General features: G+C 41.7%; 1 protein-coding gene across 7 annotated transcripts in view; it reads left to right on the forward strand.

Annotated features, from left to right (window-relative positions):
- Positions 1–16,680, forward strand: part of LOC123746364 (protein CREBRF homolog) — a 145,034-nt gene that overhangs the window by 81,727 nt on the left and 46,627 nt on the right. For 4 of the 7 annotated variants that reach the window (XM_045727844.2, XM_045727847.2, XM_045727843.2 and 1 more), the window contains exons 1-2: positions 7,252–7,426; positions 9,401–9,452. In XM_045727844.2, coding sequence (XP_045583800.1) covers positions 9,450–9,452 — 3 coding nt within the window. In that variant the 5' untranslated portion in view covers positions 7,252–7,426; positions 9,401–9,449. Of the gene's footprint in view, positions 1–7,251; positions 7,427–9,400; positions 9,453–16,680 lie in introns of those variants that run through there. The other 3 variants (XM_069314984.1, XM_069314983.1, XM_045727846.2) reach the window with 2 other exon arrangements.

A 16,680-nucleotide genomic window follows, 5' to 3' on the forward strand; every position in this document is an offset into this window, starting at 1 on the left:
ACATGATATCTCAGGATATATACACCAAGAAGCAACTAGGTCCACCTCAGTGTACAAGTATGTTTATTGAGACAAGAAAGAAATACATCTCAAAGGGATAGAGTAGCTTAGGCTATTTCCACCCCCCTGCTTCGGTGTATACGAGAAATATTAGGAGACGAGAGCCTAGCGCCGGCGCTCAAGGTATTTATACAGTGTACCAGACAGACATCCAGGAGAAAGTGGCGGGGAACTCAACATTCCCCGCCAGTACCAGAAGGACCTCACCTATCAGTGTTTACTGGGATGTCTGACAGTTGAATTTGCTACTTTCCAAATGTCAGGTACTTCCCCTATTTCTAATGAGAGGTTGAAGGTTATGAGAGGCCTTCACTGATGAGGCCTTCCCTGCCCGAAACGCTTTGCGTAATAGTGGCTTTAGGCATTGTATGTACTAGCTCTATCTATAAAGCCAACAAACTTTGTAAAATCTCTTTATGTATGTACCTTTGCCTAAATAAAAATTATTATTATTATTATTATAATCTGTTCTCAAGAAATGTATATGATTATAATTCAGAATGTTCGGTAATATGATTATTGTTTGTATTATATATATATATATATATATATATATATATATATATATATATATATATATATATATATATATATATATATATATATATATATATATAATATAGCTTGAGCTACCTCATCCCTTTGTGTATATTTATACCTCAGTAAACTTATTTAAATTTCAAAACTGTTCAGTGTATGGGCAGCTCCCAGATTAGGGCGGTGTTCTGGGTGGGTTCAGGGGGTAGGTGAGGTAGAAGATATGGAAAGAGCCTGAGGATAGGTGGAGGAGAGGGCCTGGGGGGTGGAGGGGAGTGAGGGAGTGGTGGATAGGGTAGTAATTAGTAAGGGAGGGATGGGAAGGGGGGGGGGTTGTTGGTTGGGAGTAGGCTTGGATATATGCTGTGGGTCTGGTGAGGTACAGAACGAATAGTTGTGGAGTGTGAGAGAGAGGGGATAGGTGGGATAGAAGGTGGACGTTGGCAGGTAGTTAGGCTTAAATTTAAATTTTGCCCCGAGGGGCGAGTTTATTGGGCAGCGCCACTCATCCTGTGAGTGGACACACCGCCATAGTGACAGTATTGGGCAGCGTCACTCATCCTGTGAGTGGACACACCGCCATAGTGACAGTATTGGGCAGCACCACTCATCCTGTGAGTGGACACACCGCCATAGTGACAGTATTGGGCAGCGCCACTCATCCTGTGAGTGGACACACCGCCATAGTGACAGTATTGGGCAGCGGCACTCATCCTGTGAGTGGACACACCGCCATAGTGACAGTATTGGGCAGCGCCACTCATCCTGTGAGTGGACACACCGCCATAGTGACAGTATTGGGCAGCGCCACTCATCTTGTGAGTGGACACACCGCCATAGCAGCATGTACAACACTCCCCAATAGGAAGAAAACCCGCTGGGTTGTTCATCCTGTCACTAGTTAGGCTTGGCTGGGAGAAGGATATAGGTGTGTGGAGCCTGGGTTACTTTCTTGTTGACAACAGTGGTTACTGGTGGTATCTGTAGGTCTCCCTGACTGTTGTTGTAAGCCATCAGACGCCTGCCTCCTCCTCCTCAACCCATTACTTTGGACTGGTTGCTCCTTAGGCTGCTGGGATATGGTGTGGGATGTCATACATTATCTCCCTCTCTCCTATCCCGCCTTGCTCTTTCCGTTCGCTGTTCTATTTTTCTCTTTATTTCAGCTTTATTCACGTCAAGTTCAAGGTATACCTTTCTATAGCTTTCCATATGTCTCAGGTCACCTGTTCATCTCGTCCGGATCCTTGTATCTTGAGGTTATCTTGAGATGATTTCGGGGCTTTAGTGTCCCCGCGGCCCGGTCCTCAACCAGGCCTCCACCCCCAGGAAGCAGCTCGTGACAGCTGACTAACACCCAGGTACCTATTTTACTGCTAGGTAACACGGGCATAGGGGTGAAAGAAACTCTGCCCATTGTTTCTCGCCGGCGTCCGGGATCGAACCCGGGACCACAGGATCACAAGTCCAGTGTGCTGTCCGCTCGGCCGACCGGCTCCCAATATAGGTCCTTGGTTACATCTCATTCACAAATACCAGTTTTAGTGGTCTAATTTTCCCATGTTGCTGTGCAGTTGCATATGAACTCAGTCTGTAAACTTCTACCAAGTCTCTCAGCCTTGTATGGGAATTAAACCTCACGTCCCTGGAAGACAGAAGAATAAGGGGAGACATGATCACCACCTACAAAATTCTCAGAGGAATTGGCAGGGTGGACAAAGACAAACTAGTTGGCACGGGTGGAACACGAACAAGGGGACACAGGTGGAAAATGAGTACCCAAATAAGTCACAGAGCCATTAGAAAGAATTTGTTCAGTGTCAGAGTAGTTAACAGGTGGAATGCATTAGGCAGTGATGTGGTGGAGGCTGACTCCATACACAGTTTCAAGTGTAGATATGGTAGAGCCCAGTAGGCTCAGGAATCTGTACACCAGTTGAGAGGCGGGACCAAAGAGCCAAAGCTCAACCTCCGCAAGGGGAACCTTGTGTGTGGATTTCTTCATGCAAGTCTTCAGCCTTGACTTCCTGTGTTATGTCTGGAAGGCCGTGAAGACTCCGTCGTCTGTCTCTGCTTGGATTATCCTCCTTGTCTGCTCCGTCAGGTTTTCGGAGTCTGCTGTTTGCACAGCATCATCTGCCGCTTTTCTCTCAACTCTTATTTTTTGTTTAACTGCTTGTGCCCGTGTGTCCCCATTTTCAGGGTCGTCTCTTGAAAATTCTGATTTCTTTATGCATTTATTCCTGCATAACTTTCCACTCCTGAAGGAACTCTGCTTTTGTACAATGACTTCCTCCCCGAGCTCCACTGCCAGGCTTCTCTTGTGCATTTGTGCAGCGGCCCTGGAGTATGTGAAGGGGAGTACAGAGTGCGTCAACAAACTAGCTTCGTGATACTAAAAGTTTCCCATCTCGCAGGATGGTTAGTCATACAGGCCCATGTAATAATAATAATATTTTATTCAGAAAAGTACATACATAGATGCAGTTACAAACATTCTGATTGATATATAGATAGAGCTAGTACATACAATACCTAAAGCCACTAGTACGCATAGCGTTTCGGGCAAGGGTGTTCAGTAGCATACACTGGCACACATTTTGGGTGCATTATGAGGCTATCGAACACGAGAGTTTAATGAAGTGATTCATCCCTGTAGCTCTTTTGGGCCAGAACCTGAAACTTCACGTTGGATGTGTGTGTGTGTGTGTACTCACCTAGTTGTGTTTGCGGGGGTTGAGCTCTGGCTCTTTGGTCCCGCCTCTCAACCATCAATCAACAGGTGTACAGATTCCTGAGCCTATTGGGCTCTATCATATCTACACTTGAAACTGTGTATGGAGTCAGCCTCCACCACATCACTGCCTAATGTGTGTGTGTGTGTGTGTGTGTGTGTGTGTGTGTGTGTGTGTGTGTGTGTGTGTGTGTGTTGTCTTGTTATGACCTGACTGGTGGTCATTGAGGTCATGGTCAGGTCAACCCCGACCCTTCCCACCCGCTACACGAACCACTCTAGTCTACACCTCGAATTGTCTTCACAGAAAAATAAAAGTTTTACATTTCACGACATTTCTTGCTTCCAGCTTTGTTTATCACTTCACAAAACACTCATTGATGTGTCGGTCCAACACGTGCTTGCTTGTTTATCTCCCGTGTGTGATTACCTAAGTGTAGTTACAGGATGAGAGCCACGCTCGTGGTGTCCCGTCTTCCCAGAACTCTTTGTCGTATAACGCCTTGAAACTATTGACAGTTTTGGCCTCCACCACCTTGTACGGCAGGTATAGCAAGTGTAGACGGTTTGTTTATTTACCCAAAGCATCCCAAAGCTGCTCAAAGATACTTAAAGCATCCCAAAAGCTACTCAAAGATACCCAAAGCTACTCAAAGATACCCAAACCATCCCAAAGCTACTCAAAGATACCCAAAACTACACAAAGATACCCAAAGCATCCCAAAGCTACTCAAAGATACCCAAAGTCTCTTAGCATTACATAAGCAATGAAGAACTATGATATATTTACTCACTATAATGTTGGTGCTGAATGTAGAACATTAATAAACATATTTTTTCTCTGAAATAATACCATTTAATAACGAAATTGAGTCCATCTAATTACCCAAAGCCACAAGATTGTCGCTTGGATCGTCGACTTCCTCTGGCGTCACCTGCCACTTAGTTTCGTCTAATTTCGCTATAAAATGGTATTATTTCAGAGTGAAAATTATGTTTTTTCATGTTCTACATTCACCGCCAACATTATAGTGAGTAAATATATAATATTTCTTCATTACTTACGTAATGTTTGAAAGCTTTGGGTAGCTTGAGTAGATTTGGGTAGCTTTGAGTAGATTTAGGTAGTTTTGGGTAATTAGACGGACCAACTGGATGGGTATGGGGCCCCTAGCGTCCTGGCCCCTAGCCAGATGCTAGGGGCCAGCCTCACCCAAATGTCTTAAGATGACACATTGCCGGGGTTGGGGGGCGGTATGTGCGTGTCATAGGCCACTTGGGATCCGCCCCTAATACCATCCTTTGAGAAATATCGGCATCCATAACGACCCCCCTGCGATTTTCATGAGGTCTGAACTCAGGGTTATGCTTTTAAAAGAGTTTTTAGCATTTTGTTCAGTGCTTCGTGATAAATTAACAGAGAGAGAGAGAGAGAGAGAGAGAGAGAGAGAGAGAGAGAGAGAGAGAGAGAGAGAGAGAGAGAGAGAGAGAGAGAGAGAGAGAGAGAGAGACTGGCTATTATATACATTATGTACATATTATGTAGAGATAATACATAATATATATGTGAACTCTGACACCAGTGAGGAGAGGTGTTATGTACTGGCGTGTCAGAGTTACTTAACACCACTTGTAACAGACTAGGAGGAAGGGAAAGGAACTATCAGGAGAATGGGCCAAGTCGTTACGACTATTATAGCACTGGGAAGGGGTCAGGATAAGGACTTGGGTTGGGACGGTGGGGGGAGGGATAGTGGCCAACCACTTGTGTACAGTCGGGGATTGAACGCCGACCTGCATATGGGAGAAGACACGTGGGCGAGCGTGTGTGTGTGTGTGTGTGTGCGTGCGAATGTGTGGATGGGCTTGAAGGTCACGTGTGTGTGTCTTTATCCCCCCCTCCCCATGCTCTCTTCCCCCCCCCCCCTCCTCCCCGGCTTAGTTACCATAGCAACCTCCACCTCTCATCTCAACCCACCTACACGACTTGGCAGGACTCACTTCTCCCCCTCCTCTTGCTTTCTCTCTTTCTCCCCAGCCTTCGTTTTCTCTTTGTTATTCCTCGAATTTGGCTTCCAGCTGAGTTGTTTATCTGGTGTGTGCATTCACCTAGTTCACTTAGTTCACTTAGTTGCGGGGGGTTGAGCTACGGCTCTTTGGGCCCGCCTCTCAACTAGTATAGTCAAGTATTGTCAATCAACAGGTTCCTGAGCCTACTGGGCTCTATTATATCTACATTTGAAACTGTGTATGGAATCTGTCTCCACCACATCACTGCCTAATGCATTCCATCTGTTGACTACTCTGCCAAAAAATTATTTATAATGTCTCTGTGTCTCGTTTGGGTACGAAGTTCCCACCTGTGTCCCCTTGTTCGTGTCCCACCCGTGTTAAATAAACTATCCTTATGTGTACTCACCTAATTGTGGTTGCGGGGGGGTTCAGCTCTGGCTCTTTGGTCCCGCCTCTCAACTGTCAATCAACTGGTGTACAGATTCCTGAGCCTACTGGGCTCTATCATATCTACATTTGAAACTGTGTATGGAGTCAGCCTCCACCACATCACTTCCTAGTGCATTCATCTACTAACTACTCTGACACTGAAAAAGTTCTTTCTAACGTCTCTGTGGCTCATGTGGGTACTAAGTTTCCACCTGTGTCCCCTTGTTCGTGTTCTACCCGTGCTGAAGAGTTTGTCTTTGTCCACCTTGTCAATTTCCCTGAGAATGTTGGTGGTGTTTGTGTGTGTGTGTGTTTGTGTGTGATGACCAAGATACATACATATGTATACACATACATATTTATATATATGTTACATACATATATATTGTTATATATATATATACATATTTATATATGTGTGCGTATGGGTGGGGTATGTGTCAAGGTGAGGTGCGATGGGCTGGCAGGGAAAGAGAGAGAGAGAGAGAGAGAGAGAGAGAGAGAGAGAGAGAGAGAAGGTGGATTTAGGGTCAGCAGTGCTAGCTCGAAAATTCTGAACTTGGCATTCATTACCATTCCGTATCGTGTGTAATACCCACCTGAGCTCTTGTATATATATGCATTACCCTAAGTCATCCTGTTTTATTAGATATAATATCCACGGTAAATATTAGTTGGATTACATTCAGAGAAAAAGAGACAAGGCTATAGAAGCTACAAAGTCGTAATAGCTTAGCGCTAATCATTACCTTAGCTTACCAACTACAGGAAATTCCAGTACCATCACCAAGATAAGGCAAGATTGGAAGGAAATACCGTCCTCCATATTGGTACATTTGGGTTTTGTTATTGTGGGGATCACACGTGTCTGTGTTTGGCTGCACCGAGCCTGATGTGAACTGATGCAATCCGGTTCTACATTGTTGCCAAACACTTCAGGACTTGTACATCTCCATAAATTGGTTTACGTTTTGGTAGTATTTCAATAACTGATGTGTATATTTATATATACATATGTACCGTTGCCAAAGGATAAGTAATTACATACAATTCATTGATGGTTTATTACGTGACGCTTGGCAACAGCGCATGGTAGCCTCCCATGTATGTGTGTTCGTGTGTGCGTTGTGGGTTGGCATTCTCAGAAGTGACAGCAAGAGCCAGCGATGTTAAATTCCTCTATTTGTTTTTCTTTTATTCTGTTCCTATTATTTTTATAACTTTGACATGCTGTGTGTTAATAAATATCTTCGCTGTATATCTGGTTTTATATCTTAGTATATGAACAGGTAGTATTACACATAAATAATAAACTCTTCTGCAGTTGCAACTCACACGTAAACACAACACACCCCCGTAAGATCCCTCGTGATTGGTTCATCGTATTTGGCGTCAGCGCTGGCCAATAGGAGCTCACGATTTTCTGCTTGCGTCATGCCCACCCTTGTCACATGATCACAACAAGAAGAATTAGAGTTAGTAGTGAGAGACAAACCGTGGTGGAAGGTCGTGTGTATGTGAAGCTAAACATTTCTGGTGTCGCTGGCAGTGATATATCAAGTGGTGCATAATAATTCTTTTGTGCTTGTGATTAAGGTATACGTAAGCTTATCGCTGCAGTGATACATATCAACTCGACGTAGGAGAGCCAAGGTGAGTTAGACCAATATTGCTTAACTCCGGTCGAACTCTGAATTCCCGACTGCCAGACGTATGGTGTTGCGGACAACATATGTAATACAGTATGAATATGTAGCCACATATAATGTCAAGGGATACCAAGTGCTGTGCTCGGTATTTTGTAATAATATTTTTTGCCAGGCACCATTTTTTTTTTTTAACTCGTGCTTGTAAGTCATGTGACCAGTTTTTCTAGTCTGCCAAGAGAAAAGGAGCGTGGCAATACTTGCTCGTAAACCAGCACATTGCCAAGTATGTTTTGATTCTTAAAGTAAAGCTTCTTAGGCTGTTACATCCTCTGCAACCTTGCAAGCAATTCACATGATGCACCGCGAGTTGTTGCGTTTATGGGCTGCGACAGGCCTCAAGGGTTCTCAACTGGCACATTACTTAAGGGTACTTAAGTGGCATGTTACGTATTGTATAATATATACTGTATATAATAATATATATTAGTCATGCTGTATATATTTGTTAGTCATGCGACAGAGAATGTAAGGAACTTAATGATTAGTGACATAGGGTAAAAGGGATAGTCTAATCCTCAAAATTGTCATGAAGTTTTTCATTATTATTGATTCAACTGATAACAGGATAAGATAAGATAAGCTGGCGCTACCCTTAAGTGTCGGGTGGATGGTACTGAATGTCGGCTGTCTGTCCTCCACTGACATAATGTGTTGACTTCAGCATTTATTGATTGTAAATTTATGGTTGTCATGCACTTGGTCGAAATGTTGACTAAATATGGCTGTGAAAAGTTTGAGCAGAAGTCTGGCGTCTAAATGTCAACGAATGAGACGCTCGCATTCTTGTGTTTTTGTATATGATTAGTTATCGGCTGTCAGTAACTCACTTTGTTTAAAGTTGCCAGTTGTGTTTGTGTTGAAGAGGCTAGGCAAGTTTTTATCACAGCACCTTCAAGACATGTTCAGTAGCCTCGTCATGCCCTCATTCAACTTCACACTGAAACCTTGTTGATGTTTCGAAGTAGCGACCATAACGTCTGACTGCAGCCCGTCCTCATAAACAAAGGCCAAAGTCCTTTCCATGCACCCACCAAACCCCCAGGTGTTTATGAATGAAAAACTGTTTACACACGACTGACAACTGATGACGTCCGAACACTTCCGGAACATGAGCTTCTCTGACGACTTTTGTTCGAACCACAACTCTGTAAATGCTTCACTCACATACTACAAAATACAAATAATCGCCAACAGAACCTAAACACCTAACCTAACCAACGCCTAAATATGCACAGTATGCTAATATATAAAAATAATAATTTATATTTGAGAAAACTCGTATTTTGAATACGTAGCATGTTAAAATGTATGAATGCGTCTTTGGGGTCGACCGCTGGATGGAATGGACTTGGTCTGAGGACGGGTTGCTAACTGATATAATCACACTTCGAATGTTCGTAAATCCAAAGTTCGTTATGTGTTGGCAGTGAGAGATAAGAGTAGTGCCACATAAGGTTATCTTAGGGCACGTTGGGTCCATTTTCCAGTTCTGAATATTATTAAAACCTGTTGAGAGAACAAGTTTTGCATTAGGTTAAGCATAAGTCGGCATACGTAACTATCTTATTGCAAGAATTTTTTGATTGCTAACTCGACAAAATATATTTCTGCGCGGGAAATTTGTTATGTTTTGTAGATTTTATTTATAGTGCTGCCTACAGAAGTTTGACTTGCACGTGCTACTTCCGTTATTATTCTCGAGAGTAGTAATAATGCAATTATTTCTACAATTTACTTTGTAGTTATTTTTCTTTGTAATAATGTCAATCGAAAATATATTCGTCTTTACAATGTTTACTTAGCTCATGTGGCATTCTTCATTAGTAAAAGCGTGCCTTAAGTGACCATGCTATGCATTAATTAACTCGCGGTGCTACATTTTAAAACTATTGGCAAGTAATGTTGTCGTTCTTTTCAGGAAGTAGGCAACAAGGCATACCTGTTATGAACCTTGCCCTGGCAGTGCAATGGTAAGTAGGAGCCTAAATACTTCGTTACTTGCATGCTACTTCAGAGGATGGCATGATCATCTCCACTCATAGCATAAACTATATATAATTTCGTTTTCTGTGTAGGGAAATATTGTTACTTCAATATTTCAATATTCAATATTGTTAGTAAATTATTGTAGAATTGCTGCTTCAAATACTGTTTATAAAGTGTTTATTGATAAGGTGAGAGGTAATGATAAGATTATAATTTGTGACTGTTGTTACCAGCCACAAAGTGTATGTAAACAAACGGATGATTGATGGGAGTTGGGATCCCAGGCGCCTTTGTTGACATCTTTGCAAGGTCACACGACATGTGCGTTCAATTAAATATTCTAAGGTGACTTTAAAGAAAAACAAATACGTATGACGTGTATTGAACATTTATATTTAATCAAGTACGCTAGATTCTACATGCTTCCTTTTCATATACTTAACCCAACTAGCTGCAACACGCTCAAAGGCTTATTTCAGACCACATTAACTTTTAATTAGTTAAGTTTTGTATTGTGTAAACAATACCTCTTCTGTGAGAGGTAGTAGCAAAGTTACTTCACTAACTTCACTTGAGCCCAAAGCACGCAGTGGGCTCAAGAACTGAGCTCCAAAATTCATTAATTTAGCAAAGCAAGTTGCAGTATTAACGAGCTAGATACTCAGTTGATTAACATATACATCAACAGTTTTATTTTAATTATCTTATTATGAAGCTAATCTCCATAGGCTTCCCTAACACTGAAGCCAGTTGGCCTTCAGTGCCTTCAATATTAGATTATGTTAACGATTCTTATATTTCTTAAAAAGTGTACACTTATCTTTTGAGTATATGCTGTAGTTAATTTTTAACAATTAAAACATAATTTTTTCCATAATTTTTGCATTCCTAAGTCTTCCATTATCTCAACTCCAAAGATATCTTAGCATGTTAAAAGTTTTCCACGCAATCTGAGGCTTCACCCTGGAAACACAAACCGAAACTGTCTCTATTTTCCGCTTGTTACAACTTGTAATAAAGTTATTACATCTTGGCTTAACGTGTTTATGACGTATTAGAACGTTGTTACAACTTGCTATATTGGTTGTTATAACTGGTTAGGAGATGTTAAAACTTGTTCGAACGTTGTACCAACGTCGTAGTTTCGCTGTGTGTTTGGCGGGATAGCCTCACATGCTTCGTGACATGGCTTAATGGGGTATGTCACACCACCGGAATAATCTCACCACACTTGGAGAAACCATTCACGAGGCTATAGTGCTCATCACATGGGAATGTGTGTGTGTGTGTGTGTGTGTGTGTGTGTGTGTGTGTGTGTGTGTGTGTGTGTGTGTGTGTGTGTCTGTGTGTCTGTGTGTGTCTGTGTGTGTCTGTGTGTGTGTGTGTGTGTGTGTGTGTGTGTGTGTGTGTGTTAGTTCTGCTGTTGGTGGATGCTCTTCCACACGCTCCAAGCCGCAAAGTGTGACTTAGCACACTTGAAATTGAAATTGAAATAAGTTTATTGAGGTAAAATACACACAAAGGGATGAGTCAGCTCAAGCTATTCTCACCCCGTTCAGTACATCGTGTTAATACATACATAGACACACATCACAAGCAATAAATGTATTACTGAACATTCTGAGAGATAAACATATACATTTTCTTAGCAGTCTTAGTATAGTTTAATGGGGTGAGAATAGCTTGAGCTACCTCATCCCTTTGTGTATATTTTACCTCAATAAACTTATTTCAATTTCAATTTCAATAGTATAGTTTAATTTTACACGCTAGAATGGACACAAGCTGGAAAACTTTCGTTTTAGGGGGGGTTATAGGGAAGTACTGGTTTGGAAACAAGGTTGTGGTTGAATTAAATAGGCGTTATAGCCTGTCCCGTCCTCTTGAATATTACATTGCATTTGACGTATAAACCCCCCTAAAGCCAAAAAGTTATGTACCAAACATCATAGTTCGCAAAATTGATGAGATGTCCCGTTTTCTATTCGTGGATCCTCGGTTAGGTTAGGTTATCATAGTTCGCAAAATTGATGAGATGTCCCGTTTTCTATTCGTGGATCCTCGGTTAGGTTAGGTTCAGGTAATGTAGTACATCAATTTAGTGACGTTGTGAGCACTTCAGAGGATGGGTGGTATAAACAGTTTATGTACCAGTGGAAAAGTGCTTACGACACAGGGCGAGTACATCATTATTCCAGCATGGGGACCAGTTATCTCAGGGCTTGGCTAGGAATTCCAGGGATAGGCTAGCTATCCTCAACCATACTAGATAATAACTTTGAAACTATATAATGAGCTGAAACTATATAATGAGCATTATTTAACTATATTATGACACGTGTCAGCTAAATACAAGATCTTTGTGTTGGAACGGATGTGTCGTCTTGTTAGGCCAATCTCATGTTTTAATTGCATCCTTCATTGAAGTGCATTCCTGAAGTTCCCTTGTTATTGCATGTGTCCTATTAACTAGGTCATACACATAATTTGTTGAACTTCATAGAAAACAATGTTATTGTCAATTATCATAAACAGGCTTATTAAGCGTGTTGTCGATATACAAATGATGGTGTTGAACGAGAACACTCTTGGTACAATGGGGGTAAAATGTAGCTACTGGAGCGCGGATGGAGAATAGTGGGTCCGCCTAAGCTTGTTGACATGCGGCAGGGCAGCCACGTGCGTCCCTCTCCTGACCTACCCCAAGGATCACGCTTCGGAATTTCCCCATTGCAATATTCATGCTAACATGCCTTGGGTCCAAGTGGGTTCTGGGAATGCCTGGTCATCATGGTGCTCTTGTGACACACAAGGTGCAGTTTTTTCCCCTTCCCTGGAGGATAACAGTTTGGTCAGCATGTAACCCATTTGATTCAATTTTACTTTTTCATTGTAAATAATTTAGCATTATTTGTCTGTTGTGCTCTAAGGTCACTGACAACGTTGTAGGCTCGGGTTGAAGCTTCATTTCCGTGAACCAGAATTTAATTTATATGAATTTTCATATCAGCTCGCATAACTGGTTCAGAACCTGTAGAGTGGCATTGTTTGTATCCTATTATTGTAGTTCAATTGTATTATATTCTAAACAAAAGAAGAATAAGAGAGTAGTATGATAAATGATGCTTATGCGGCTGACCTTGAAGCTAACACACGGACTCGTCTTGTCATGTGACTTTAGGCAAGAGGAAGAAAGAGGAGACGGACCATATGCCAACTGAGGCGTTGTGCAAGTACATGATATTTAAGACGGGATGAGAGTCACAGTGTAGTAGAAGTTGCAGCTTAGCCGAAACTTACATTTTAACTTGTGCTGTTGAAATATATTTATATATAGCAATAATTGTTGGCTTTTTGCATATGGTTTGCCAAAATCGGGGACAGGAGGCTACAAGCCTGTTAGGCTTATCTAGGACCCACGAAGGCTAATGTTTGACCTTTTTTTTATTATTATTTTCTACCACAGACGTGGCCACACATTTACAATACTAACCAGCATATATACATTTCTTAGGATGCGATCCACAACAGTTCTCAACTCCCAGGTACCTCTTTACTGTTAGGTTTACTGCATTATGTGTAAAGAATCATGCCCAAGCGTCACTTTCTGACCTGAGAATTGAACTCTGGTCCAATAGGCTGTAAGCTAACTACTGGGCCGAGATTTAGAAATTGGAATCTTGCCTTTTTTTGTTATGAATCGCAACATTGGGTAACGAACATAGTTTAAAATAAAGATATTATTGTTTAATTTGTATAAACTTAAGTTATTCTATAATATAACTGAAAAGGAATACAGTACTTATGGACGATTTATGGGATATAAATGGGTTTGGCTTGTTCATTCCAACAGTTATGGATGCACAATTGCACTAATTATTCAAGTATGGTATTGTCAATTCAGCAGGATGATACCAGTAGCCACATGCTGTTATATATTGAACAACGGCATATTTTTCAGATTCAGAAGTTGTTAAATACTCTGAACATAACTTTACCACAGCCAACGTATGAATCATTCTCCAATTTATATATATAAATACAAGATTGATATTTATATATAAATTGGAGAATGGGAATAGGCTAGCAAAATAAAATTTGCTCCTAAAATGTAAATAATTAATCAGGTGTGTTAATGTCATAGAGACTTGTGAGGTGTAGTGCAGGTACTGGAGCTATGAAGCAAAATACATAAGGGGTGTACAAATCCACAAGGGCCGTGACGAGAATTCGAACCTACGTCCGAGATGATCCCAGACGCTGCCTTAATCGACTGAGCTACGACATGGTCAAAAAAGAGTTGAAACCGAAGTTCTACCGAACTTATTGGATCCTGCAGCCTCTCCGAGACACAAACCAGGGTTTTACACAACTCCCCCATGCACCCGAGCTATGTCAATGGGCCGTGTTATACAAGGGATGTATTTACGAAGATTTTGTACACAATTTCACTCTATACACTGAGAGTTTAAGTTAGTCTTGGAATGTGTTCAGGGCTAAAGTTATGGCCGCTTTAATAACATTGCGCGACACTATAATGGTCCAGAACGGACAAAAACGTCAATTCCTTTACTTTAGATTTGTGGGCTGGGGGGTCTCAGCCCCCTATTGTGACATACTGCCTCCATCAGCATTGCAGGCAAAGCAATGCACTGGGGCCCCTACCCATATGACGGGCCCCGCCTATCCGCTAAAGTGCTTGCAGCATGGCCCTCAGATAGTCACAAATTATTTTCATTTATAAATATAATTTGAAAAGGGATTTCAATTCCAGAACTTTCTAGAGAGAAGTGTGCCCCTACTTTAAGACGGCACGGTGTAAGGTGTACTTGCTGGTTGGTTGGTAGGCTATTGTGGTGGTCTTAATAACCCTCCAGAGGCTGATAGACCTTAAGCCCAACACCAAACCAAGCAAACTATGCTTGGTTTATATATATATATATATATATATATATATATATATATATATATATATATATATATATATATATATATATATATATATATATATATATATATACCATGGAAGGGAGTACCACCTCTAGCTGGAAGAAGGGGGACCCATAGCCTCGGAGGAAACCACGCATAACGCATTAGAGGGAATGTTTAGATTTAGATAGATTAGAATGTTTTAGATCATTAGAGGGAATGAATGTTTATATATATATATATATATATATATATATATATATATATATATATATATATATATATATATGCGGAAAATCCACAGAGAAATATGAAAGGAGGTGAACGTTTCGGCTTTGTTAAAGCCTTTGTCAACACCAGACTGACTCATTATAGTCTAGTCAGTCTGGTGTTGACAAAGGCTTTAACAAAGCCGAAACGTTCACCTCCTTTCATATTTCTCTGTGGATTTTCCGCATAAAATGATCAGTGTTTTGTGATCGTCAATTGCATATATATATATATATATATATTATATATATATATATATATATATATATTATATATATATATATATATATATATATATATATATATATATATATATATATATATATATATATATATATATATATATGATGCAATTGACGATCACAAAACACTGATCATTTTATGCGGAAAATCCACAGAGAAATATGAAATGAGGTGAACGTTTCGGCTTTGTTAAAGCCTTTGTCAACACCAGATTCACACTAGAAGGTGAAGGGACGACGGCGTTTCGGTCCGTCCTGGACCATTCTCAAGTCGATTGTGACCGAAATTCTACCTGCCTACTTACATCAGCTGGCAGGTGTATACGATAGCAATTTTACACGCTGTGCCACAGAGTGGGCCTCTTGTGCAGGCTCATCACCTCAACCACCATCCCCCAAAGAACACAAGCAATCCAGTTGGGATGTCCCCATTGTAGACCAAGTTGCTGCAGAGTGCCTGGGTGCTGCAACAACACAACACGACATGTCAGTCTGGTGTTGACAAAGGCTTTAACAAAGCCGAAACGTTCACCTCATTTCATATTTCTCTGTGGATTTTCCGCATATATATATATATATATATATATATATATAATATGCCAGAAACTAGGTGAATATGACCTGTTACTGAAATCAGTGTTAGAAAAAGCCCTCAACCCCTCTCTTGATGACCTACGATGGAAACAAGCCTCTTTTCCAGTAAGACTTGGGAACCTCGGAATTAGAACAGCAATGCAAATCGCTGTACCAGCCTTCCTGTCCTCAGCATCCGACGACCTTATGAAGGAAATTCTACCTGTGCAGGCGATGAGTCACAATAACGTGGCTAAAGTATGTTGACCAGACCACACACACTAGAAGGTGAAGGGACGACGACGTTTCGGTCCGTCCTGGACCATTCTCAAGTCGATTGTGACCGAAATTCTACCTGCCTACTTACATCAGCTGGCAGGTGTATACGATAGCAATTTTACACGCTGTGCCACAGAGTGGGCCTCTTGTGCAGGCTCATCACCTCAACCACCATCCCCCAAAGAACACAAGCAATCCAGTTGGGATGTCCCCATTGTAGACCAAGTTGCTGCAGAGTGCCTGGGTGCTGCAACAACACAACACGACATTGCTCGCCTCACAGTAGTAGCAGCCCCACATGCAGGGGATTTCCTGTTAGCAACCCCAATGTCGGCAACTGGCACGCGTCTCACACCACACGCCCTCCGAATTGCTGTGGCCCTCCGCCTTGCTGCCCCAATCCACACCAAATATAGGTGTATTTGCAGCGAGGTGGTGGTCGACAAGTATGGCCACCATGGCCTACTCTGCCAAAGCACAGGGGGATGGCACTCGAGGCATAGTGAAGTTAACGATATCATCAAGAGGAGCCTCACCACAGCTGGATGCCCAGCCGAGAGAGAGCCCCGTTACTTAATGCCCCGTAACTCTGAGCTCTTATTGGTCGCCCAGATGGTATCACAGTGAACCCCTGGAAGAATGGCAAGCGGTTGGTATGGTACTACACGTGCGTATCAACCCTGGCTAACCCCTACATTGACTTCAGTGTTGCACAACCAGGTGGCGCTGCCACTTACAGGGAATCAGCCAAATCCCGTAAGTACAAAGAGCTGGATCTCCACTACAATTTTGTCCCCATTGCTTCTTAGACACTCGGCGCCTTGGGACCAGTTTTTTTAAGGAACTGGGTTCTAGAGTAATTGAAATAACAAGAGACCCTAGAGCTGCCAGCTTCCTTTTCCAGCGCCTCAGTGTTGCG

This window comes from Procambarus clarkii, chromosome 80 (genome assembly GCF_040958095.1).
Source record: "Procambarus clarkii isolate CNS0578487 chromosome 80, FALCON_Pclarkii_2.0, whole genome shotgun sequence".
Classification (NCBI taxonomy): domain Eukaryota; kingdom Metazoa; phylum Arthropoda; class Malacostraca; order Decapoda; family Cambaridae; genus Procambarus; species Procambarus clarkii.